Source organism: Martes martes (assembly GCF_963455335.1).
Source record: "Martes martes genome assembly, chromosome: 4".
In the NCBI taxonomy this organism is placed as follows: Eukaryota; Metazoa; Chordata; class Mammalia; order Carnivora; family Mustelidae; genus Martes; species Martes martes.
The window spans coordinates 83,121,952-83,149,760 of record NC_137891.1 but is presented as its reverse complement, the minus strand read 5'-3'; the positions used below and the strand labels follow the sequence as shown (position 1 = coordinate 83,149,760).

The following is a 27,809-nucleotide window of genomic DNA, read 5'->3' as shown; positions in this document are numbered from 1 at the left end:
AAAGCTGCTTTGCTGGAAAACACCTCACGGAAGGTTTAATCCCAGCATGTCTCTTCTTGGCTCCAAGAATGAATCCCAAATGATAATAGAAGCTTACACCTGCTTTCTGTTTGTCTCATTCTCCTCTCTGTAATGCTGTGCTTTCAGTTTGCTTATGCCCAATAATATAGTCTCTATAACTAAGAATTTGTCTGCTTACCACTTGACCTTTTGTGTACAGATATTAGAGATCTACTCACTGACGGGATAGAGATGAAGAGAGGATCTGGATTTTTCTTTGCTTCACTTTTTTTCCCTTTTTTTTCTTTGAGCTCAAATTAGTTTAGAATTTCATACACTGGGAAAAACAGCCCTTTAATATCTGAACTGGTCAGTGTTTTGTCTCACTCTTGTGTCTCTTGAGCTATGATTCAAATTGCAGAACTGAAGCAATATGCTCTGCATCTGCTGGTGTAAATATGTGCCTGAACTGACAAAAGCCTTTACTTCTCCCTAGTGCATAATATTCTCCTGTATTTGGAGGGTATTAATAGACTGGATTATAAAGTCTCTTCAAAGAGCCCTGTTGTGCCTTATACAGGTAAAATGTAAAATGAATGTTACTGTAATTCTGTGAAAATACTTTCAGCATTCACCATAATGCTTTAAATGTGAATACTTAAAAAAGAAAAAACTTAGAAAAACTAATTCAGAAACATTTAGTTAACAACATTACATGATTAAGGCACAACTTTGATAAATGAGACAAGTTTAGTAATTTTGGTTTAAATTTAAAATGGGTATTCTTAAGATGGCGGGAGAGTAGAGGACCTTGTTTCATCTGGTCCCTCAAATTTAGCTGGATATGTATCAACCCATTCTGAACACCCATGAATTCAGCCTGAGCTATAAGGAAATATATATATCTGGAACTCTGCAAGCAGAAAAACAACTGCTTTTTGCAAGGTAAGGTGCAGAGTTGTGAATCTGCAGGGAAATATTGAAATATTGGAAGATAAACAGAAGGGGGAGGGAGCCTCCATAAGCTGGCTACTAGAAAATGATACAACACTAGAGTGCAAAACTGGAACCCTTAGAAATCTGCTCCAGTGAGAGACATCCCTTTCTAAAAGGGGCTCAGGGAATGAAAAGGACAGAATTCTGGGTGGGTCATTGTGTTTCAGGATCCCAGAAGACACCGAAAGAACCAGGGTGCCTTAACCGATAGTCCAAGAAGTGGAGCTGGGAAATTGGTTATGGTCAGCAAGCCCAGGAGAGACTCTCATCTCTGGTCGCCATAAAATGCAAGCAGGGCCAGTAGGGAGATGGCTCTTTGACTGACAACCTGAAAAGGACTAAAATATGCAGGCCGTTTATGATCTCAAGAGGGATGAAACGGCTGTGCCCGTGACTAGGCAACAGCTCGGAGGGTGACAGTGGCCCTGGATAGGACAGTAAGGTGGCACCCAACTATGACCTGAGAACAGCGGAGCAGGGTGTACGCACGAGCCCACAACCGCTCACGGTTGCAAAGACACAAAGCGCAGAGGCTCTCAGGTCCTTGGAACGCTCCCTGGGAGAGTTGCAGTGGGAGTGAACTATGGGAGTCTACAGACTTTGGTACACACTTAAGTGGAAATGATTTGACCCAGAGGGTTTATTGAAGAGGGAGGACTTCGATCTTGTGGCTCTGGGCCGGAGATCCAGGTATGGCCATTTTTGTTCTGGCCCTCTCAAGAGGCACGGAAAACTGCCAGGGAACAAAAGCCACAAAGACAACCAGCTTTACTTTGAGCCCATCCTCCTGATAAGGGATGGGCCAACACTGCTAGGCAAAGAAACCTGAGAATGAGCGCAGCAGGCTCCTCCCCCAAGAAGACAGACTGGAAGTACAGGTGAATGACAAGCTTATGGATCCCACAAGACTGTAAAACTCCAGTGCCAGCGGAAAACAGTAAATTGAGCTCCAGGTGTTTCTTCACGACTTGTTTGTCTTTCAGCCAAAAATTTTCTTTCTTTTTTTTTTTTAAACCATTTTGCTGTTTCAACTAAATTCTTATTTTGCTAACTTAGCTTTTTAGTCACTTTTTAACTTTTATTTTTTCACATCTACATATATATATGCTTCATTCTAGTCCTTCTTTTACTCTATTCAATTTTACATATATATGTGTGTGTGTGTATATATGTGTGTGTGTGTGTGTGTATATATATATACACACACACATATATATATGTGTATATATATAGTTTTGCTTTCTTTGCAATTTTGGGATGTAAGGTCTTTGAACACAGAGACCAAATTTCAATCAGGAACAAGTGAATCACCTGCTTTGTCCACCCTGTGAGATTAGAGTTTCTCTTTCCCACCCCCTTTTTTTTTTTTACATTTTATTTATTTATTCATGAGAGACAGAGAGAGCGAAGCAGAAGGAGACACAGGCTCCTCACTGAGGGACTAGATCCCAGGACTCTGGGATCATGACCTGAGTCAAAGGCAGACGCTTAACCATCTAAGCCACGCAGGTGCATTTCCCCACCCTTTTTTACCATTTATTTATTTATTTATTTATTTTTTTAAAGATTTATTTATTTATTTATTTGACAGAGAGAGAGATCACAAGTAGGCAGAGAGGTAGGCAGAGAGAGAGAGAGAGAAGCAGGCTCCCTGCCGAGCAAAGGGCCCGATGCGGGACTCGATCCCAGGACCCTGAGATCATGACCTGAGCCAAAGGCAGTGGCTTAACCCACTGAGCCACCCAGGCACCCCTTTTTTACCATTTAGATTCATTTTGGTTTTGTTCTCTTTTCTGCCGTGGCATACAACTTTGGATTTTTTTCCTAGGGTGCATTTTGCTTGGGTCGTGGTTGATATTTTGGACTCTGTTCATTTACTCACTCATCCTGGACAGAATGACTAGAAGGAGGAATTCACAACAAGGAAAGAACCAGAGGCTGCTCTCAGCCCCAGAGCTAATCAATATGAATATAAGTAAGATGTCAGAGATGGAATTCAGTATAGCAATAATAAAGTTAATAGCTAGGCTTGAAAAAAAATAAATGACAATATAGAATCTCTAAGGGTGGAAATGAGATCTAATCAGGCTGAACTTAAAAATGCTATGAATGAGGGGTGCCTGGGTGGCTCAGTGGTTAAAGCCTCTGCCTTCAGCTCAGGTCATGATCTCAGGGTCCTGGGATTGAGCCCCGCATCGGGCTCTCTGCTCGGCAGCGAGCCTGCTTCCCTTCCTCTCTCCCTCTCTGCCTGCCTGTCTGCCTACTTGTGATCTCTATCTGATAAATAAAATCGTTAAAAATAAATAAATAAATAAAAATGCTATGAATGAGATGCAGTCTTAATTGGATGCTCTAATTGCTAGGGTCAATGAATCAGAAGAGAGAATAAGTGATCTGGAGCACAGATTGATGGAAAGGAAGAAAGGTGAGGAAAAGAGAGAAAGACAATAGCCCATAAAGAAGGCCTTTGAGAATTTAATGATGCCTTGAAACAAACCAATGTCAGAATTATTGGTACCAAGAGGGCACTGAGAAAGAGAGGGCTAGAAGGAACATTTGAGCAAGTCATGGCTGAGAACTTCCCTAAACTGGGAAAGGAAACAAGCATTCACGTGCAAGAGGCAGAGAGGACCACTCCCAAAATCAATAAAAACAGATCAACACCCCAAAATATAATAGTTAAGCTTCCAAATCACAGAGAAAAAGAAGCTACCCTGAGAACAGCTAGGAAGAGGAGGTTCCTTATGTATAGAGGGAGGAATATTAGAGTGACATCAGACCCATCCACAGAAACCTGGCAAGTCAGAAAGGGCTGGCAAGATATATTCAGGGTACTAAATGAGAAGAACATGCAGCCAAGAATACTTTATCCAGCAAGGCTGTCATTCAGAACTGAAAGACAGATAGAGTGTGTCCAGGACAGACAGAAACTGAAAGAACATGTGACCACTAAGGCAGTCCTACAAGAACTATTAAGGGGGATTGTGTAAGCAAAGAGAGAGCCCAAGAGTAACACAGACCAGAAAGTAACAGAGACAGTTTACAGAAACAGGGAGTTTTTCTGTAATAGGCAGGCAACACAAGGTCACTAAATTCATATCTTTCAATAGTTATTCTGAATGTAAATGGGATAAATGCTCCAAACAAAAGACACAGGGTATCAGATTGGATAAAAAAGTAAGAACCAACCATATGCTGTCTACAAGGGACCTACAGTCACCTCCAGACTGAAAGTGAGGGGTTGGAGAAACATTTGCCATACTAATGGACTTCAAAAGACAGCTGGTGTAGCAATCCTTGTATTAAATAAACTAGATTTTTAACCAAAGACTATAGTAATAGATACAGAGGGACACTAAATCACACTTAAAGGGCCTATCCAACAAGATCTAACAATTGTAAATATCTATGCCCCCAATGTGGAAGCAGCCAATTATATAAACCAATTAATAACCAAAATAAACATACACATTGATAATGATACAGTAAGAGTAGGGGACTTCAAAACCCCACTCACAGCAATGGACAGATCATCTATACAGAAGAGCAATAAAGAAACAAGGGCTTTGAATGACACTTTGGACCAGATGGACTTCTCAGATACATACAGAACATTCCATCCTGAATCAACAGAATGCTCTTCTTCTTCAGTGCCCATGGAACTTTCTCCAGAATAGATCACATACTGGGTCGCAAATCAGGTCTAAACCGATACCAAAAGACTGAGATTATTTCATGCATATTTTCAGACCACAATGCTTTGAAACTGGACCTCAATCACAAGAAGAAATTTAGAAGGAACTGAAAACACTTGGAGGTTAAAGAGCACCCTGCTAAAAGAATGAATGGGTCAACCAGGAAATTAGAGGTACTCAGATAATTCATTGAAACTAATGATAATGAAAACACATTGGTTTAAACCTATGGGCTACAGCAAAGGTGGTCCTAAGACAGAAATACATGGCCATCCAAGCTTCTTTCAAAAATTATAAAAATCCCCAAAACACAAGCTAACCCTACACTTAAAGGACCTGGAGAAAGAACAGCAATTAAAGCCTATACCAAGCAGGGAAAGTGAAATAATAAATATTAGAGCAGAAATCAATGAAACAGAAACCATAAGAACAGTAAAACTGATCAATGAATGTAGAAGCTGGTTCTTTGAAAGAATTAATAAGATTAATAAACCTCTGGCCAGACTTACCCAAAAGAAAGGAACCAAATTAATAAAATCATGAATGAAAGGGGAGAGGTCAACTAATACCAAGGAAACACAGGCAACTGTTAGAAATTATTACCAGCAACTATATGCAAACCAATTCAGCAATCTGGAAAAAATGAATCCATTCCTGGAAACTTACAAACTACCAAGACTGGAACAGGAAGAAATAGACAATCTGAACAGACCAATGACCAGTAAGGAAATTGAAACAGTAATCAAAAACCTCCCAACAAATAGAAGTCCAGTGCCAGATGGCTTCCCAGGGGAATTTTATCAAACATTTAAAGACCACCTAATAAGTATTCTTCTGAAGCTGTTTCAAAAAAAGAAATGGAAGGAAAACTTCGAAACTCATTCTGTGATTCCAGCATTACCCTGATCCCAAAACCAGACAAAGACCCCATCAAAAAGGAGAATTACAGACCAATATCTCTGATGAACATGGATGCCAAAATACTCACCAAGATCCTAGCCAATAGGATCCAATGGTACCTTGAAAGGATTATTCATCATGACCAGGTGGGATTTATTCCTAGGATGCAAGGGTGGTTCAACATTTACAAATTAATCAACATGACAGAACACATTAATAAAAGAAAAGACAAGGACCATATAACCCTCAAAAGATGCAGAGAAAGCATTCAACAAAATAGAGCATTCTTCCTTGATTAAAACTCTTCGAAGTATACGGATAAAGGCACACACCTCCATATCATAAAAGCCATCCATGCAAAGTTCAGAGTAAATATCACTCTCAATGGGGAAAAACTCAGAGCTTTTCCTTTAAGGTCAGAACATGGCAGGGATGTCCACTCTCAACACTGCTATTCAACATAGTACTGGAAGTCCTAACCTCAGCAATCCAACAACAAGAAATAAAAGGCATCCAAATTGGCAAAGAAGTCAAAGTCTCTCTCTTCACTAGTGACATGATACTTTATGTGGAAAACCCAAAAGATTTCACTCCAAAATTGCTTGAACTCATACAGCAATTCAGCAATATGGCAGGATACAAAAATCAATGCACAGAAATCAGTTGCGTTTCTATATACTAACAACCTGACTGAAGAAAGAGAAATTAAGGAATCAATTCCATTTACAACAGCATCAAAAACCGTAAGATACCTAGGAATAAACCTAACCAAAGAGGTAAAGATCTGTACTTTAGAAACTACAGAACACCTATGAAAGAAATTGAGGAAGACACAAAGAGACGGAAAAACATTCCATGATCATGGACTGGAAGAATAAACACTGTTCAATGTCTGCCGCCAGAGCAATCTACACGCTCAATGCAATCCCTGTCAAAATACCAAGAACATTTTCACAGAGCTGGAACATATAATCCTAAAATTTGTATGGAACCAGAAAATATCTCAAATCACCAGGGGATTCTTGAAAAAGAAAACCAAAGCTGGGGGGCATAACATGACTGCCGTCCAGCTATATTACAAAGCTGAGATCATCAAGACAGCATGGTACTGGCACAAAAACAGGCAAATAGTTCAATGGAACAGAACAAAGAACTCAGAAATGGTCCTTCAACTCTATGGTCAACTAGTCTTCAACAAAGCAGGAAAGAATATACAATGGAAAGTCTCTTCAGTAAATGGTGCTGGGAAAATTGGACAGTCACATGCAGAAGAATGAAACTGGACCATTCTCTTATACCATACACAAAGATAAACCCAAAATGGCTGAAAGACCTAAATGTGAGACAGAAATCTATCAAAATTCTAGAGGAGAACAAAGGCAGTAACCTCTTTGACCTCAACCACAGAAACTTCTTGCAAGACATGTCTCTAAAGCCAAGGGAAACAAAAGCAAAAATAAACTATCCGGACTTGATTAGGATAAAGAACTTCTCCATGGCAAAGGATACAGTCAACAAAATGAAAAGGCAACCCACAGAATGAGAGAAGATATTTGCAAATTACATAATAGATAAAGGGATGGTACTCAAGGTCTGAACTTGTCAAACCCAACAGCAAAAAAACAAATAATCCAGTCAAGAAATGGGCAGAAGACATGAACAGACACTTCTCTAAAGAAGACATACTAATGGCCAACAGACACATGAAAAAATGCTCCACATCACTCAGCATCAGGGCAATACAAATCAAAACCACAATGAGATACCACTTTAGGCCAGTTAGAATGACAGATTAAGACAGGAAACAACAAATGTTGGTGAGGATGTGAAAAAAGCAGAACCCTCTTACACTGTTGGTGGGACTGCAAGCTGGTACAACCACTCTGGAAAACAGTATGGAGATTCCTCAAGAAGTTAAAAATAGAGCTATCCTATGACCCAGCAATTGCACTACTGGGTAATTACCCCCAAAGATACTTATGTAGTGAAAAGAAGGGGCACCTGCACCCCAATGCTCACAGCAGTGATTTCCATAATAGCCAAAGTGTGGAAGGAATCAAGATGTCCTTCAATGGATGAATGGATATATGGTTCATACATACAATGGAATATTACTCAGCCATCAGAAAGGATGAATACCTACCATTTACAACCACATGGATGGAACTGGAGGGTATTAGGATAAGTGAAATTAGTCAATCAGAAAAGACAACTGTCATATGATCTCTCTGATTATGAGGAATTTGAGAGGCAGAGCTGGGGATTTTGGGGGGTAGAGAAGGAAAATAAACGAAACAAGATGGGACCAGGGAGGGAGACAAACCATAAGAGACTCTCAATATCAGGAAACAAACTGAGGGTTGCTGGGTGGGTGAGGGAGGGATAGGGTGGCTGTGGTATGGACATTGGGGAGGGTATGTGCTATGGTGAGTGCTGCGAATTGTGTAAGACTGATGATTCACAGACCTGTACCCCTGAAGCAAATAATATATTATATGTTAATTAAAAAAGGCATGTGATTACAGAGCCACAAAAAAAAAAAAAAAAAAAAGAAAGAAAGAAAGAAAAAGAAAAAGAATATAACTCGGCAGGACCTTGGGATCATGTTAATGAATGTGTGTATGTTGCCACCTGGAGTTGTAGAAGGATGGATGTGGCTGCAGACAATGGTGTCATGTGCTCACAAGCTCTGAGAGTCCCGAGAAAGTCTGTGAGTATGGAAAACAATTCTCAATTATTCACTCCAAGTTTTCTTGGTAAAAAATTTGTAATAAGTTACATTCAATGAGCTGTTAAAGCTACAGTAGCAGCAATACTACAGAAATACAATTTTGGAGGGCACCTGGGTGGTTCAATTGTTAAGCATCTACCTTCAGCTCAGGTCATGATCCTAGCATCCTGGGATAGAGCCCCTGCTCGGGCTTCCTGCTCAGCAGGAAGCATGTTTCTCCCTCTCCCACTCCCCCTGCTTGTATATTCCCTCTCTGGCTGGTTGTCTGTCTAATAAATAAATAAAATACATAAATAAAATATTAGGGAAAAAAAAGAGAATTTTGGGTGTGGTTTGGTTCTCGAGTTAGGAGAGTAATTTTCTCACAAACTCAGGCTTTTTGGTGTGTGGACTGCTTTTCACAATTGGGACTTAGAAGGACTCCCACAGATCTTTGCTTATGTGAGTTAGAACAAGCAATAGTTACATTAAAAGTGAAAACCAATTTTTTTTAGGACCTACTGACTTGAAGATCATGCTAACATGCATAACATCTAAGATGTTAGCAGTGCTTAGTATTAGTTTGAGAAGACAGAACTGCTGTTTTAAGGTTGGGCTTATGTTTGCTTTTGTTGTCCTTGCTTGAGGAGACAGAAGATAATACAGCTTAACATCCAACAGTTTACCTCCTACATTTTATGAATTCAGACCTTACATTTAGGTCTCTAATCCATCTTGAGATTATTTTTGTCTATGGTCCAGTCTCATTCTTTCACATGCAACTCTCTAGTTTTCTCAGCACCATTTGTTGAAGAGACTGTCCTTTCCCCATTGTATATTCTTACCTTCTTAGTGTAGATTAATTGACCACACATGAGTGGGTTTATTTCTGGGCTCTCCATTCTATTCCACTGATCTATGTGTGTGTTTGTGCCAGTAAAATACTTTTCAATTACTAAGCTTTGTAGTATCATTTGAAATCTGGGAGTGTGATATCTCCAGCTTTATCCTTCTTTCTCAAGATGGCTTTGACTATGTAGGGTCTTCCGTGGTTCATACAAATTTTGGGATTATTTGTTCTATTCTGTGAAAAATGCTAGTGGTATTTTGATAGAGACTGCGCTGAATCTGTAAATTGATTTGAATAGTGCAGACATTTTAACAATATAAATTCTTCCAAACCATGAGCAGGGTTTATCTTTCCATTTATTTGTACCATCTTCAATTTCTTCCATTAACATTATAATATTATAGTTTCAGAGTACAGGTCTTTCACCTCCTTGGTTATTCCTAGGTATTTTATTCTTTTTGATGCAACTGTTAATAGAATTTTCTTAATTCCTCTGACAGTTCTTTATTAGTATACAGAAATGCAAAAGATTTCTGTATATTAATTCTATTTCCCGCAACTTTCCGAATTAATGGGTAAGTTTTTTAGTGGTGTCTTTACGGTTTTCTATATATAGTATAATGTCCCCTGCAAATCATTACAGTTTTACATGTTTTACTTCTTCCTTACCAGTCTAGATACCTTTTATTTTTTGGTCAGATTACCATGGCAAGGACATCAGTACCACACTGAATAAAAGCGATGCGAGCTGACATCCTTATCTCGTTGCTGATCTTAAAGGAAAAGCTTTTAGGGCGCCTTGGTGGCTCAGTGGGTTAAAGCCTCTGCCTTCGGCTCAGGTCATGATCCCAGAGCCCTGGGATCGAGCCCCGCATCAGGCTCTCTGCTTGGCAGGGAGTCTGCTTCCCTTCCTCTCTCTCTCTGCCTACTTGTGATCTCTGTCAAATAAATAAATAAAATCTTAAAAAAAAAAAAAAAGGAAAAGCTTTTAGCTTTTTACCACAGAGTATGATGTTAGCTGTGTGTCTGTCATACACAGACTTTATTGTGTTGAGGTATGGTCCCTCTATACCCACTTGGTTGAGGGTTGTTTTTTTTTTATCATAAACGGATGAATTGTGTCAAATGCTTTTTCTGCTTCTTTTAAGAAGATCATATTACTTTTATCCCCCATTTTGTTAATGTGGTGTATCACACTGATTGATTTGTGGATGTTGAACCATCCTTACTTCCCTGGAATCAATCCCACTTGATCACTGTGTATGATCCTTTTGATGTATTATTGAATTCAGTTTGCTTATATATATATAATATTTAATGAGGTTTTTTTGCATCTTTGTTCATTAAGGATTTTGACCTCTAATTTTCTTCTTTTGTAGTGTCTTTGTCTGGTTGTGGTTACCTGGTTGTACTGGCCTTGTATAATTAATCTAAAAGCATTCCTTCAACTTTTTTTTTTTAAGTAAGATTTTTTACCTATTCCTTTGAGAGAGAGAGAGATAGCGAGAGAAAGTGGGAAGGAGAAGGAGAAGCAGGTTCCCTGACAGGAGGGAGCCCAATGCAGGGTGTGATCCCAGGACCCCAAGATCATGACCTGAGCCAAAGGCAGGAGCTTAATCAACTGAGCCACCCAGGTGCTCTCCTTTTTGAACTTTTGAAAGTTTGAGGATAGGTATTAATTTTTCTTTAAATGGTGGTAGAATTCACCTGTGAAGCCATCTGGTTCTGCACTTTTGTTGTTAGGGGTTTTTTGATTACCAATTCAACGTCATTACTAGTAACAGGTCTGTTCAGGTTTTCCAGTTCTTCCTAATTCAATCTTGGATGATTGCATGTTTCTAGAATTTATCTAGAAACACTAGGTTGTCCAGTTATTGGCATATAATTATTTGTAGTAATTTCTCATAATCCCTTGTACTTTCGTGGTATCAGTTGTAGCTTCTCCTTCACTTCTGATTTTATTTGGGCTCTCTTTTTTCTTGATGAGTCTAGCTAATGGTTTATCTTTTTTTTTTTTTAAGATTTTATTTGAGGGACGCCTGGGTGGCTCAGTTGGTTGGGCGGCTGCCTTCGGCTCAGGTCATGATCCCGGCGTCCTGGGATCGAGTCCCACATCGGGCTCCTTGCCCTGCAGGGAGCCTGCTTCTCCCTCTGCCACTCTGTCTGCCTGTGCTCGCTCGCTCTCTCTCTCTCTGACAAATAAATAAATAAAATCTTTAAAAAAAAAAAAAGATTTTATTTGAGAGAGACACAGTGAGAGAGGAAACATAAACAGGGGAGTGGGGGAGGGAGAAGCAAGCCTCTCATGGAGCAGGGAGCCCAAAATTGGGCCCAATCCCAGGACCCAGAGACCATGACCTGAGCTGAAGGCAGACGCATGACAACTGAGCCACACAGGTGCCCTTCCATTTTTGAAAAAAATATGTTCAAAGAACCAGCTAGTTTTGTTGATCTTTTCTACTTTTTTGATCTCTGTTTCATTTCTATTCTGATCTTTATTATTTCCTTCCTTTTACTAACTTTGTGCTTCATCTTTTTCTAGTTCCTTTAAAGTTAGATGGTTTGAGACTTTTCTTGTTTCCTGAGATTGCCCTATATTGCTATAAATTTCCTTCTTAGAATTGCTTTTACTGTGTCCCATAGGCTTTGGAATGTTATGTTCCTATTTTCATTTGTCTCAAATATTTTTTATCTTTTTAAGATTTTATTTATTTACTTGAGAGAGAGAGAAAGCACATGAGTGGGGAGAGTGGCAGAGGGAGAGGGAGAAGCAGGGTCCCTGTTAAGCAGGGAGCCCAACATGGGGCTCAATCCCAGGACCCCAGAATCACGACCCAAGCCAAAGGCAGATGACCAACGGAGCCACCCAGAAGCCTCTCAAAGTATTTTTTAAATTTTCTCTTTGCTTTCTAACTTGACTCATTAGCTGTTTAGTGACCATGTTGTTTAGCCTATACCTGTTTATTCCAGTCCTTTCCCCTTGTAGTTGATAGTTTCATACTGTTACAGTCAGAAAAGATGGCTTATATACCTTCAGTCTTCTCACATTTATTGAAACTTCTTTTGTGGCCTAACATAATTTGTCCTAGAGAATGTCCTAGCTAATGTCCCACATGCAATTGAAAAGAATGCATATTCTGCTGTTTTTGGATGGAATGTTCTATATATATCTACGAAGTCCATCTGGTCCAATGTTTCATTTAAGGCCACTATTTCCTTATTGATTCTCTGTATGAATGATTGATTCATCCACTGATGTAAATGGGGTGTTAAAGTCTCCTACTATTATTGTATTCCTGCTGATTTCTCCCTTGTAAATTTTTGCTCGACATATTTAGGTGTTCCTATGTTGGGTACACAGATATTTTCAATTGTTATGTACCCTTGTTGGATTGATTCCTTACCATCATGTAATGAGCTTGTCTCTTGTTATAGTCTTCTTTTGAAGGCTATATTGTCTCACATTTTTTTAAAAAGTCAACACACAAAAAGTATTTATAAAAATAAAACAAAAAAAAAGGTCTATTTTGTCCAACAGAAGTACTACTACCCTGGCTTTTCTTTTCTTGTATGTCTTTTTGTCTTTTGATCTGAAGTGAGTCATTATAGGCAGCACACTGATGGGACTTATTTAGTTTGTTTTTTTAATTCATTCACCCTCTGTCTTTTGACTGGAGCATTAGTCCATTTACACTTAAAGTAATTATTGATAGGTATGTACTTACTGCCATTTTGTTCATTGTTCTCTGGTGTTATAGTTCTCATTCCTTCCTCTTATTCTCCTCCCTTGTGATATGATGACTTTAACTGTTGCATTTGGGTTCCTTTCTCTTTATTATTTGTGCACCTATTATAGGTTTTTGAATTATGGTTACCATGAGGTTCCTAACATCCTTTGTATACAGAAGTCCATTTTAAATTGATATCATTAGGGGTGCCTAGGTAGCTCAGTTGGTTAAGTCTGCCTTTGGTTCATGCCATGATCTCAGGGTCCTTGGACTGAGTCCCACATCAGGTTCCCAGGTCAGTGGGCACTCTGCTTCTACCCCTTCCTCTGCCCCCACCCCTACTCATGCCCTGTCTCTACCTCTCAAATAAATAAAATCTTAAAAAAAAAAAAAGATGGTCACTTAAGATATAACATATTCTAAAAGTAGAACATTTTTACTACCCCTAATGTTTTTTTATTTAATATTTTACATTTCTTTATTTTGCATATCTCTTAACTAATTATCATAGATACCACTGTTTTTACTACTTTTGTTTTCTAACCTTCATATTAGCTTTACAAGTGATTAATCCACTACTTTCACTATGTATTTACCTCTACTAGTGAGATTTGTACTTTTATGTATTTTCTTGTTACTAATTAATGCCCTTGCTTTTCAACTTAAAGAAGTCCCTTTAATGTTTCTTTTAAGGCCTGTTTTATAGTGATAAACTCCTTCAGTTTTTGTCTGAGAAACCTCTCTCTCCTTTAATTCTGGATGATAACCTCACTGGGAAGAGTATTCTTGGTTGTAGTTGTTTTTTTTTTTCTTTTCATCATTTAAAAAAAATCATGCTCCTCTCTTCTGGCCTGCAAAGTTTTGGTTGAAAAATCAGTTCATAAACTGGCTTTTCTTTCTATATAATTAGTTGCTTTTCTCTTGCTGCTTTTAGGATTGTATTGTTTTGCCTTTTTTTTTAAAAAAGATTTATTTATTTATTTGACAGACAGGGATCACAAGCAGGCAGAGAGGCAGGCGGTGGGGGGGGGGGGGGACAGGATCCCCGCTGAGCAGAGAGCCTGATGCGGGGCTCAATCCCAGGACCCTGAGATCATGACCTTAGCCGAAGGCAGAGGCTTAACCCACTGAGCCACCCAGGCGCCCCTTTTTTTGCCTTTTTAATTATGTGGCTTGCTTTGGACCTCTTTGGGTTCATCTTGTTTGGATCTCTCTGTGCTTCTTGGACCTGGAAGTCTGTTTCCTCCCCAAGGTTAGGAAGTTTTCAGCCATTACTTACTCACATAAAATTTCTGTCCCATTGTCTACTTCTTCTGGACTCCTGTTAGTATGCTTGATGTTGCCCCAAAGAATCCTTATTCTTATTTTTAAAAATTCATTTTTCTTTTCCTGTTTCATTTGAGTAATTTCCAACACCCTGTCCTTACCACCCTGTAGTAATTTCCATCACCCTGTCTTGCCACCACCCTGTCTTCACTGATCCATTCTTTTATATGATCTAATCTGCTTTCTGTGAGGGCTGGCTATGACTGTTCTGGGTACACTGGTGGTGGGGCTGCCCCTGCAAGGCAGGAGTTGATGGTGGGGAAGCAGTCCTGGCTGAGGCTGCCTACAGGATGTGATGGGGTTGGAGCCTCTGGGGTTTGAGCAGCACTGGTCTGGGCCAAAGTCATCTGCCAGTACAGTGGGGTGGGAGCCATTTTGGAGGGGTGCCTTCCAAAGTGGGCAGGTTGCACAGGGCTTGTTCACAAAGGAACATCAGGACAGGCTGAATGGTGCCAGCAAGACAGAGTGTCAGAGCTGGCATCCATCAACACTTCCATTCCCAGAGAAAGTTCCTACGTAGCCCTGCCCCTCCAGCACACATTCTAAAATCAGCCAGTTACTCTCCTTCACATATGGCCTAGGTGTTTTTCAAACTGCTTCCTCTGTGCTCGGTCTCAGAGTGAGTGAGTCTATATATAGGCCCTTTAAGAGTGCACTCTTGGTTTTCCATAGCCTTTCAACTCTTCCAGAATTAAGTCTCAGTGGTTTTGAAAACCATGTATCGTGGGGCTCATCTTCCTGGTACAGGTTCCCAGGGAAGAGGTGCCCAATATAGGCCTTGAACCCTTTGCTCCTCCGGGAGAACCACCCTCCTGTTCGTGGGTCTTTGCACTGGGGTAAGGGTCTTGGCCAGTCTTCATGTCTGCCCTTCCTGTCTCAATGTGACTTTTTCTTTACCTTTAGCTGTAAAAGACCTATTTTGTTAGTCACAGGTCATTCTCAGAGGGAGGTGCTCTATATGTGATTGTAGCTTGGTATGTCCGTGGGAGGAAGTACACTCAGAATTCTTCTACTCCACTGTCTTGATCCTTCCCTGTGATTATCTTCTTTTGCTGACCCAAATTATCCCTAGTTTGGCCTGCAACTTTTCTCCATCATTCTTTGAACACTTCCTTAATTTCCTGATGTCTCAGAAAATACAATATTCTAGGTCTATCTTGAATATTCCCGGACCCAAGCTGGAGCCAATCATCTCTCCAAAGAGTACTAGTTTCTTTTAGTGTACAGTGACATTTAGAAGCTACAATCTGGGCAATAGGTTTGCTCATTACTATTAAGGTATCACTACTCCAAGGCAGGTCCTCTAAGTGGACTGATCAGAAATATATGCATGTATTACACATACACACACACACACACACACACACACTTTCATCTCTATTTCTACCTTTACTTAACCATATATGTATGTATGTGTGTTCACGTGAGAAAAAGAGAAAAAGACAAAGAGAGAGAAAAAGAGAGAGGGAGAGGAAAGGAGGGAGAACGATTTCACACAGATACATCCACTTCCTATCCAATACCACAGGGTTCACTTTAGTTTTCTCTATTTGTAACTCCCCTCTCTAACAAAGGGAAACCTAGTTTCCATTAACCTTAATCTATTTATTTGATCAATCCCCCATATGTCACATTCCCCATCCTGCTTTGACCCCCATACCCTATAAGGCTGCCCCAACATGTGGGTGCCCCCCACCCTGCTCCAGCTACACCCATGTCAGGCTGCCCCTCAGGGCTGTCCTCATGTTCCTGGGTAGCACCACTGCCACCCTAACACCTAACTTCCTCTATACCACCTGAAGGTCTTAGGACTGAATCACTTTAGGAAGAGGAGAGGAAGAGTTTAACTCCCACCAAGTGAAAGCAGTCAATTTATAGTCAGGAAAATATGAAGCAGAAACTCGCTAAGCAAAAGGTTAAAATGAACATGACTGGTAATGGCACTAATAACTATCATGATGCTGTGAGGAGTCCACAGCGTCAGTTGTGGGTGTTTCTCTCAAAACAGCACAACTGAATCCTATTATGAGACATCAGACAAGCCCAAATTGAAAATACATGGCCTATAATCTTCAAAAAATGTCAACATTATGAGAACTAAGAAAGGCTGAAGAGATACCCACATTCAAGGAAGCTAAGGCACTATGACTATTAAGTAAAACATGATCCTAGACTGAATTCTGGACCAGGAAAAATACAGCTATAAAAGAAATTAACAGGATAACTAAGAAATCTACATATGGACTGTAGATTAGAAAAGAATAATGTACCCATGTTATTTTTCCTGATTTTGATAATGATACCATGGTTATTAAAATAATGTCCTCATTCTTAAGAAATACACATTGTGGGGCACCTGAGTGGCTCAGTCGGTTAAGTGACTGATTCCTGGTTTTAGCTTGGGTCGTGATCTCAAGGTCACAGGGCTGAGCCCTGCATCAGGCTCCACACTCAGTGCACAGTCTGCTTGTCCCTCTCTTTCTGCTCCTCCCCCTGTTCGAGCCCTGTCTCTCTAAAATAAATGAAATCTTTAAAAAAAAAAAAAAAGAAAGAAATACACATTGCAACATTTAGGCATAAATATCCATGCTTCCCGCAACTTACTCATAAGGGGTTCAGAAAAAAAAAAAGTCATGTATAAATACACACACATGTATTATCTTGTAATACAAGGAGAGTACATGTAACAATAAAGCACAAGGAACAAAATCTTACTTGTGGAATCTGTGTAAAGAGTATACAGGAGTTCCTTTCACTATCAATGCAACTATCCTGAAAGTTTGATCATTTCAAATAAAACATTACTAAAAAGAGTAGTTGTGGGGCCGCCTGGGTGGCTCAGTTAAGCAACTGCCTTCGGCTCAGGTCGTGATCCTGGAGTCCTGGGATCGAGTCCCATATCGGGCTCCCAGCTCCATGGAGTCTGCTTCTCCCTCTGACCTTCTCCCCTCTTATTCTCTTTCAAATAAATAAAATCTTTAAAAAAAAAAAATAAAAAGAGTAGTTGTCTTTAAGATTATGGATTTTCTTTTATTTGATTTTACCCACTCTCTGTTTTCCCTATCTTCTAATAATCTAGAATACACATATTTATGAGTAGATCTTTTGCTTAAAAGAATCACAGTATCAGGGCGCCTGGGTGGCTCAGTGGGTTAAAGCCTCTGCCTTCGGCTCAGGGTCATGATCCCAGGGTCCTGGGATGGAGTCCCACATCGGGCTCTCTGCTCAGCGGGGAGCCTGCTTCCTCATCTCTCTCTCTGCCTGCCTCTCTGCCTACTTGTAATCTCTGTCAAATAAAATAAATAAAATCTTAAAAAAAAAAAAAAAGAGGGGCACCTGGGTGGCTCAGTGGGTTAAGCCTCTGCCTTCGGCTCAGGTCATGATCCCAGGGTCCTGGGATCGAGCCCCACATTGGCTCTCTACTCAGTGGGGAGCCTGCTTCCCCCCTCTCTCTGCCTGCCTCTCTGCCTAAATGTGATCTCTGTCAAAAAAAAATAAATAAAATCCTAAAAAAAAAAAAGCCTATCATTCTCTATAACTTAAAAAAAAAAAAAAGAATCACAGTATCGTCCCTTATTAATTTAAAAGAAACACAAATCTTTTCCTTTTCTCTTAAAGATTTTATTTATTTATTTATCTGAGAGACAGAGAGAACATGAGTCGGGGGAGGGGCAGACATACAGGAAGAAGGAGAAGCAGACTCCCTGCTGAGCAGGAAGCCTGATCCAGAGCTTGATTTTAGGACCCTGAGATCATGACCTGAGCTGAGGTCAGACATCTAACTGACTGAGTCACCCAAGGACCCCAAAAGAAACAAATTTTTTCAATGAGCTAACTGACAGAACTAAATTCCCGAAAGCAAAAAGTACCATTTGTTACTAGATAGATTCATTTTTTAAAAATTAAGTCCATGTAGGTAGGGGCGCCTGGGTGGCTCAGTCGTTAGGTGTCTACCTTCGGGTCGGGTTATGATCCTGGGGTCCTAGGATCGAGCCCTGCATCAGGATCCCTGCTTCTCCCTCTCCCACTCCCCCTGCTTGTATTCCCTCTCTCGCTGTCTCTCTCTGTGTCAAATAAATGAATAAAATTTTCAAAAAAAATAAACTAAGTCCATGTATTTTTAGTGATTTACTCAAATAGCAGCAATCCTTACATAATGTTAATTTTAAAAGCCTAAGTAAGCTATAATCATTAATTAGCTTATATTTTTTTGTCTCTAAATAATGCTTGTTATTTCTAGCATTTACAGAAAATCTCTCAAAACTGTGACTCTTCTTAAACCCTGAATTTGCATCAAGGGTGTCACAAAAACCAGACTCAATAAATAAAATGTGTCACAGAACTTCCACCTAATGTTTCCAAACCAACAAAACTTAAGTTGAACAAAAAAATGATTTACATAGGGGCGCCTGGGTGGCTCAGTGGGTTAAAGCCTCTGCCTTCGGCTCAAGTCATGGCTCCAGGGTCGTGGGATTGAGCCCCGCATTGGGCTCTCTGCTCAGCGGGGAGCTTGCTTCCCCCACTCCCCCGCCTGCCTCTCTGCCTACTTGTGATCTCTGTCTGTCAAATAAATAAATAAAATCTTAAAAAAAAAAAAAAGATTTACATAGTTTTACAAATTAACCTAATTTTTCACTTAATTCACTTAATTTTTCATGGCAGTAATATTTAAATTTTTAGCAATATTTCAGTGTCTTCTCCAATCTGAATCTTTCTTTTTGCTCCACCTAATAACAATGTCCATCTTCATTCTGGTTCAAGTAAATCTGTCCTCCTAAACTCTAATTACTACTTTTCTTTGTTTCTTTAAATTAATAAGATACTGTGACTGTTTTAAGGAAAGGATTTATCTATTCATAAATGTGTATTCTAGATAATTAGAAGACAGGGAAAAACAGAGAGTGGGTAAAATTAAAAGATTCCTTTTAATCTTTTCCCAAACCTATTTCTACTATGATAATTCTTCAAAACTGGCTAACATTAGTGCTTCATCAATTGTATTTGGAAAACCAGTAAAACTCAACAAAATGTAAAATTAGTATTGAATTTTTATAGTTTTAATTCCCATTTAACAATTTATTTATTTATTGCAAGGCAGTGTATTAGGATTTATAAGGAGTTCAAGATACTAGAGATAGAGTTATTGCCCTTGAAGATTTTATAAATCTTGGTAGGATGTGAATAAAATGAAAAACAGGTTTAATACCTCAATTATATGTTCCAGTGTTATTTATGTCCCAATTATATTGGCTATTGGGAAGATAACATAAATATCAATCAAACATATTTTAGATATGTTCAAATTTCAGAAGTTACAAAAATACAAATAGTCCTATTAAAAGTATTACATTACCATTTGATTTAAGATACACATCACAATTCTTCTAAACCTTACCTGATAAGGCTGAAGTTTTCAGATATCCATCAAGGCTGGGTAAAATGTCTGTATAATGGGGCTGAATTACATGTTTGCAGATGTAAAGTGACCATTCTTCTAGGGCATTCAGGGCTACTTCTGCCAATGGGGTATAGCTCAGGCCCAGTTTAAAAGCCATCTATATATTAATACAAACAAGGTAAACTGAAATGCAGGGAATTTAACATTTACAGAAAAAAACACCAATTAGTTTTGGTTTCTAATGAATAAACACTTCTACTGACAGATATTGCTGGAGGTAAGTAGGTGCACCCCAGGTCATTATTGGGAAAACAAGCACCACCAGTCTATGTAGTAGGTGTTATACTGCAGACTTTTAATACACAGGTTTAACCCTCATGTCCACCTATAAGGGAAGCTTTGAAAGGCCAAGCCAAGTATCCTAAACCCCAAAGCTACTAAGTGGCAGAACCAGGGGTGTTTCATGCGTAAGCACCAACCATGACTGCAGTGCAAGACCTTAATACCATGTTTTCTAGAAAACATAACATTACGTGAAGAAAATGGATTTGCTTAAGACAACACATCTACCTGCAATGCAGGAACGTAGGCTCTAATATCAAGTTCGATGATGTCATGTGGCAGGGACAGAATAAAAGTCAAACAAGAGGCCAAAAGTTCATCTTTGTATTGCTTCATTTTAACCGATACCTTAATGAGAAAGAAGAGAAATACAGTGCTATGTACCTGGAGCCTATAATTTGAAAAATCATTAAAAAATATTTACCCTATTCTCAAATATAAAAAGTGATCATGCAGCTTTTATATGACATAGCTTAGTTTACAAATTAAGCTGATCTCCAGGAAAAGTTCATTTGTTGAAGTACTTAGTTCTTATTATAAGAGAGCTAAAGAATCCATTAGTTTCAAGTTGACATCATTCAAGCTGTATCATGAAAACTCAGGGACTTTTGAAACACAATGATTTCCTCTATTAGTGTTTCCTAATCCCTTAATCCCAATCTGGATTAAGCAAACCAATTTTTAAGTAATTAGACAATTTATGATCACTGAGATTTTTTTATCAATATACTTCCCTTTTTAAATAGCACATAATACTGCATAAATCATTTAAAAGTTACCTCTTTACCAAATTTTGCAAGTAAAGCAAAGCAAGAATATTTTTCTGGATCCTCAGGAGACTGTGTCTGACTCTTCAGACCAACTCCCTATTGAATAAAGCAGTAAATCAGTAAAGTGAACAATAATTATGGATTTGTAGGTCCTAATCTAGCAGTTCCCAGTCTTACTTCTAAGGGGTGAATTCATTTTCACTTTGCCAAGGCCTTCTGCAGACAGGAAAAAAAATTGGCCCCAATAACACTTCAGGCAGAGGTCAGTGAGAAACAAAGCATAAGATGGAAAAATGAATGGCTGGTCAAAAGTCAGAGGCCCAGCTTAATCTATTCCCCCTTCCCTGTCTTCCAACACATACACCTATGAGCCAAGAGAACTATTCACCTTATAACTAACCAGCTGGACCACTCATAATTGACTAGGGTGTTAGGTATACTAATTTAGCTATCCTCAAATGTCACTAGTCACCAGAGGACCTGGGTGGTTTGTTAGCACAGATTGCTCAGTCTCACCCCCAGAGTTTCTGATTAGGTAAGTCTGGAAAGGGCACAGATTTCCCAAGTAATGCTGATACTGGTCCTACAACCACACTTTGAGAACTGCTGTTAATCTAACCTCATTAGCCGGGTGCTTGTAAATCAGAACAGAAAATGCTATTAACTAACTTTTTTAACAGTGTCATTAATTGCCACTCATGCTATCAGTTTTTAAAAGTATGTAAAATAGAGATTTTTAAAACTGCAATACACTATAATCTTTTATAATGCCTTTATACACACTCAGGCAACCTAAAAAAACACAAGAATATTCAATGTTCCCAGAAAAAAACACTTACCTTAAAATATTTTATTTTCTTGGCATTTCTCATAGCAACAGAGAGCAATCTGTAAAAACCACTGATGAGAGGCAACCGTGTAGACTGCAAAATTAATTCATATGCAAATGAATGTATCCACGGCTCAAAAAATTCTACATGTTTCTCAGGAAGAATCTCTCTGTAAAAACAAATTAAAAGCTTAATGTAGAATTTTTATCATATATTTTTATTCAGCTTCAAAATTATAAGGGATATAATCAAAAAGGTATATGATTCCATTACATAAACATTTTCATATTCCTTCTTTTCCCCTACCTGAACATCTTTCAAAGAGAAAAACAATGGTAACTCTAAGCTGGAATGTTTAAATATATTTTAATGGTTCATATAAGTAAAGTTAGAGTTTAATTCTTTTAGTATTTCATTTCATACATCTACATAAGTGGTTTTCCTATCCTATAGCCAGAAGGGGGATTTCCACCCTTAAATAATTAAAATTTTTAAAAATACCTGCAAAATTCCACCAGGTTAATGAAAGCTGAAAAATCTTTGGGTTTAGCAGGACGCAAGTTAGCAGCTGGATCTGAGGCTGGGATCACCCAAACACCAGTAGCTTCATTTTCATCCTTAAAAGGAGATATACCCAAACAAACATTGTATCAAAGTGAGAAAAGTATAGATGGGTCCTCAATTAAAATTACAACAAATAAAATTTAATAAAGCTGACAGAGCTTGCAGAAAACATTAAAAAAAAGGACACATAGGAAGCAACAAAGTGAAATGATAGAAGAATGGTACAAATACAGAAATATAAAGGTGGCAGCTATAACTTCTTGAAGCAATGATGCCTTGACAGAGGTAAAAATTTAGAACACAGAAAGTATCAGTAATGACTTGGAGGTTTCAAGCTGAGAAACAGAAAAAACTGACAGTGTTAAGTATCAGTAAGTTACTATGAACATACTGCACTTGTGTTATAAAACTCAGGTGGATATGTTAAACAAGCAGTGTGAAATACAGACTGGGGAGCGCCTGGGTGGCTCAGTCTGTTAAACAGCTGATTCTTGATTTCAGCTCAGGTCATGATCTCAGGGTCCTGGGACCAAGTCCTGGGTTGGGTTCTGTGCTCAGCTGAGAGTCTGCTTAGAGATTCTCTTCCTCGGCCCCTTCCAACTTGCATGTACACGTCCATTTTCTCTTTCTCAAATAAACAAACAAATCTTAAAAAAGAAAGAAAGAAAGAAATCCAGACTGGAAGCTATTAAGGAGGGTAAGGAGGAGTACAGGCTTACTTGGGAAATGCTCACAGAAGTGACCACTGATATGCTGGAGATGAAGTAAAAAGGTCAGAAAACAGAAGATAGCAGAAAACAAGAAGAGAAAGAAGTGCAAGGAAAGCCACTGAAGACAACAAAAGTGACAAAGACATGTGTCCTAAGAAGCAGGTTTGTTGGCTGACACAGTTCCAAGAAGCCCCTTTCAGCAAGTTTTTCAATTAAATTATTTTAGAAATACACAAAGCATAAAAAGCAATAAAAGACACACTGGTATTCCCATCAACCAGCATAAAAAAATAGAACAAAACAAATGCAATACATTCAATGTGAAAAATGGCCTTTTACTGCTTCCTTTATTTATCCTCTGCATATCCACCCCAAGATCTCTTGTCTAACTTCACAGTATTGCAGTGGAAGTACACATGTACTAACAAGCATAATCTAATCTAAGAAAAAAAAATTATAGGGCTAAAAAGCAAATTAGACGTTTTCCACTAGAACTCAAGCCCTTCAACACTACTGTCATTACCATAGTGTTTTACTAAAAGTTATCCTCAGATAAGAGCAGAGCAGCTTCTAGCTGGCAGCCTTTAGACCATGACTTACCTTCCATCCAGGCCAAGAAATCTGGGTACAGAAAAAAAAGAAGGTGTACTCTTCCTTTCCTGCCTATTGCCTATATTCTACTATCTTAAGAATACATTTACTACTTTGCACCCAGGCTTTGAAGTTTCCTTAGCTATAAACAAGAGGAATCCTAGGTTTCCCTATACTACCGCAAAAAGTCACCTTTACATAAAGTAAGATCTGACTCTTTACTATTACTAAGAAATGAGTAACAAGCCTAGTAAATAACTTTTTAAAAAATAAGTGGTTTTAAAATATTAAACATATGAATTACTTTTTGACCAAATCTAGGGATAACATTTTCTACACACTTTGCTATTCAAATAGCAAAGTATCAATGACACACATGAATGCCGCTACTCTACAAATGTGGCATTTCCCCCTGGATGCTTTCATACAAAGAGAAGCTGGTATAAAAATGATGCAAAATTATTACTGACAAAAACTTCTAACCTTGTGTCCCCCAGCATTCTGTTTCTCTAGTGTAAGATCCAATTTCTCAATAATCTTCAAAACTGATTTGACAAATTCATCATATAGCAAATGATTCAGATTTTGAAGGGAGGAATTCACAAAGAAAAATGCTTCATCCACTAAAAGAGAATCCTTTAAAGAAAAATAATAAACTTCAAAATTTTATGCAAAAAAAGTATCAGTATAAGCATTACAATGCATGTGTGTATATGCATATTTAGTAACTACAGAAGATTTACCTGGAAGTTTTCAAGCTGCAAAATGTAGACACTTTCCTAAATTAGGACAAAATCATTTCAGTCAGCTATGACCTACCCAGGCATGTAATAGATACTTACTAAGCAGAGAGTAACAAATGAGATTTAGGTTAAACCTTGTCGAAACATTTATCTCACTTAATGTGTGTGTGTGTGTGTGAGTAAAAACACATTTGTGTACTATAAACACACATATATTATGTACTTCTGTTTGTAGAAATACATATGCATATACATTTACATATATGTACACACATAAATTTGCATGCATGCACATATATATACACACGTAAGCATACATGCACATGAATAAATATACACCTATCCCCAGAACGGACTTAAAACATATAATTTATCACTTCTATAAAAGTGAAACTATTCCATTCCAAAAATATAGGCCAATTACTCTGCCTTTACTCAGTCAAATTTCTATGGAACTTGGCCTCAAAATATAGGAATATCTGATGTCACACATAAGAAATATAGTAGGTAAAATTATTAACACTACTATACTATTTTACCTCAATATGAAAACAACTAAAAACTCCTAAGATTTTTCACAGGACAGAAATCATCTATGGACAAAAATTGTTTTTCCTAGGCAGAACCAGGCTTAAAGCTGACATCAGAGAAACATCTACCAGAAGCATTAAGCAGGAGGCATTATTCTAATCACAAATAACGTAAATAACTGTGCACCAATCTTCCTCATACCTACTGAATCAGTGAGATTTAGCTCTTTTTAATCTTCATCTTTAATATAAAAAAAGAGAATAGTTCTTCCATGGTGACAATACTGTTATACTTTTGTTACCTAAGAGGCTGGATCTGTTAGGAAGAATAACTTAGCATCAAACATACTATACTGGTTACTCATGGATGAAATGAGGACTCAGCTAAGGCAATTACTACGTTTACGTGAGTTCTATGGTTTTGCTCTTAACTTATACCATTTTAGTTTTTTATTACTCAAATTACTTTTTAAAAAACAATGGAAAAGTTAGTAAAATTTAATTCTAAAATAAGAAAGGTTTAAGAGTGGGCGCCTGGGTGGCTCAGTGGGTTAAAGCCTCTGCCTTTGGCTCAGGTCATGATCCCAGGGTCCTGGGATCGAGTCCCACATCCGGCTCTCGGCTCAGCAGGGAGCCTGCTTCCTCCTCTCTCTCTCTCTGCCTACTTGTGATCTCTGTCTGTCAAATAAGTAAATCTTTAAAAAAAAAAGGTTTAAAAGTAAAACTATAGAGACTAATTAGAGGAACTTTAAAATAGTCATTTTTACCATCATCTGGTCACAACTCAGGAGACTTCTAAAAAGATCCAAATAGTCTTTATATGTGGGCATTTTCCACTTGCCAGTTCTAACTTCCCCTGATGTACGATAGTCTTCAGATTCAGACTCAACACCCTGGGCAGGAAGACAACATGCCAGTATTTACTGGTAGATTCACAAAATAAGCACAGCTGCCAAAAAGTTCTGATTTTCAGAGTCTTCTAAGCTAAAACACCCACTAGTAGGAGACTGTAATTTGAGGAAGATAGTATAGCATGAAAGGATAATAAGCAAGCTGAAAAAGAAATCATAACTTTTCTAACAGGGACTAAAATAGTGACGCAAGAACAAATATTTCACAACATTACCCAAGGAATGTGTTATGAGTCATTTATCTCACTTTCCTGCTCAGGTCAATCTTCCACCTCATCCTAGTTCCTATAACTTCAAGTAACTAAGATATGCCTTCCATGACACACCTAAGCATTTTGCCTCAGAGTTTCAAGACAGAAAACATTCCCTTCTCATAAAAATGTATAAATAATAGTAAAGTTACATTTAAGGATGTTCCACAACTAAAGAGAAGTTTATTTACCCAGCATTATGTTCTACACTTCTCAAAATGTGAGGGATGGCTAATAACTAAAAGAACATTTTTGTATATTTATGGACTAAAAACCCCAATATCACTTCTAACTTCCAGTAACAAAAGACTAAATACCAAAACATTAGATTCAGAGTTTACCTTTTGAAGGATCACTGGCTTAGAACATATTCTGATTAAACCCTGATGCACTGAAAAAAGAAAATGAAAACAAAAATAAAGGAAACAACAAAAAGTAAACCATCATTTCACTGAATGTAACTATACCTCTTAATTTTTTTCTTTCCTTTAAGTTTGTTAATATCTTTAGTTTAAAATTTTGGACTATTAAGATTCAGAAGCAAAAGGAAGAAAAAAAGAGATGGAAAAAGGAGGTTTTGATCCACCAAAACATGAGTTTTCCAAGAGGCATCAAAAGATATGAAAGGTATCTATATCAAACAACATGTTAAGTGTTTGTCTTTCTCATCATAAAAACAAGGGTGAGTTCCAAACTTACCCACGGCACTGATGCAATTCCAGAGAACTGGTCCTTTTCCCTCTAAGGCTAGGAAGACTTTCACTATGGCTTTACAACACACTGACTGCATTTTTGGACTATACTGTGGGAAACTGTCTATCTGTACCACCATGAGATGTTCCAGAACTGGAGTATACACCTCAGGAACCTATCAGAAATGGAGAGCAAACTACAAGTTAGAGGAGGGAATAAAAAATATATGAATAACACAAATATCCAAAGTAATTACAATTCAAGTGGACACATATTAGATAAATAAAAAACCTGGCTTATATCTAATCTACAAATAAGCTGAACACTTACCGTGACTGCCTAAAAAAATTAGAGTAAAGCTGTCTGAATGATACTTAAGGTGAATTCTATCCCAAGCAGTAATCTTAATCTCTTAAAGATAAAACGAGTAACAAATAACTTTTCCTGCTTTGAATAACAAGAAGTCAAGTTTCCTGACAATAATTCTATTAACACAAAGTACTAATTAAAAATGTCACCTTGATCACAGTAGTGCCTGTACCAAATACATACAATTCATATGACTCCATGAAATTAGCTAAAGAACTGAGATTAAATAGTTAAAACCGTGCTCAGTTTAATGAATTATTTCACTTACTGTATCAAGGTAAAGCAAGACACTTGCAATAGACTGGAGGAAACTTGGCATGTGGTAAACGTGGTCATCAACAGTGTCTATCTGGGTGAGGAAAAGCTGCTTGCAGCGCTGAATGAGCTCTACGTACATGAAGTCAACATCTTTTGCATTTACTACCTTGCAAGGCTTTCAGAAAGGTAAACAAAGGTCTTTATCAATGTTATCAATGTCAAAATAATGATATTGAAGGTGTCATGTTAAGTCATGTGATTATAAGCTGATTAATTAAGCTTTTTAAGGGAGATGAAAGTTATAAAATACATTTCTTAAAGATGCTTCTAAAAATAATCTGTAATTATATTCTAAATATGCATTTATATACAAAAAAAATCTATTGATGGTCGACTATTCTAGATATTGCTTAGATGGTAGCTATCAAAGACAAATGAGATGCAGTCTATGCCCCATGAGGCTAGTCACCTAGAGGGGGAAACTGAGAACTCAAAGCTAGAATATGCTACTACACTATTGTACACACTACACGCAGAGCCATCTTTGTAACTCACAAATCTGATAATGCTATTACCAGCTTCAGATTTTTCAAAGGCTTCTTTGGACCTTGATCTAATCTAGCTTCCCTGAGGATCTGACTAGT

The 27,809-nt window shown here is 38.1% G+C and overlaps 1 protein-coding gene across 1 annotated transcript in view; it reads right to left on the bottom strand.

Annotated features, from left to right (window-relative positions):
- PRKDC (protein kinase, DNA-activated, catalytic subunit) overlaps positions 1–27,809 on the bottom strand; it is a 230,245-nt gene that overhangs the window by 184,865 nt on the left and 17,571 nt on the right. The window contains exons 12-21 of the mRNA XM_080801920.1: positions 27,176–27,340; positions 26,545–26,713; positions 26,187–26,236; positions 25,451–25,576; positions 23,894–24,046; positions 22,047–22,162; positions 21,555–21,714; positions 20,725–20,811; positions 20,174–20,293; positions 19,601–19,760 (exon numbers count right to left, since the gene is read on the bottom strand). Coding sequence (XP_080658046.1) covers positions 19,601–19,760; positions 20,174–20,293; positions 20,725–20,811; positions 21,555–21,714; positions 22,047–22,162; positions 23,894–24,046; positions 25,451–25,576; positions 26,187–26,236; positions 26,545–26,713; positions 27,176–27,340 — 1,306 coding nt within the window. The remainder of the gene's footprint in view (positions 1–19,600; positions 19,761–20,173; positions 20,294–20,724; positions 20,812–21,554; positions 21,715–22,046; positions 22,163–23,893; positions 24,047–25,450; positions 25,577–26,186; positions 26,237–26,544; positions 26,714–27,175; positions 27,341–27,809) is intronic.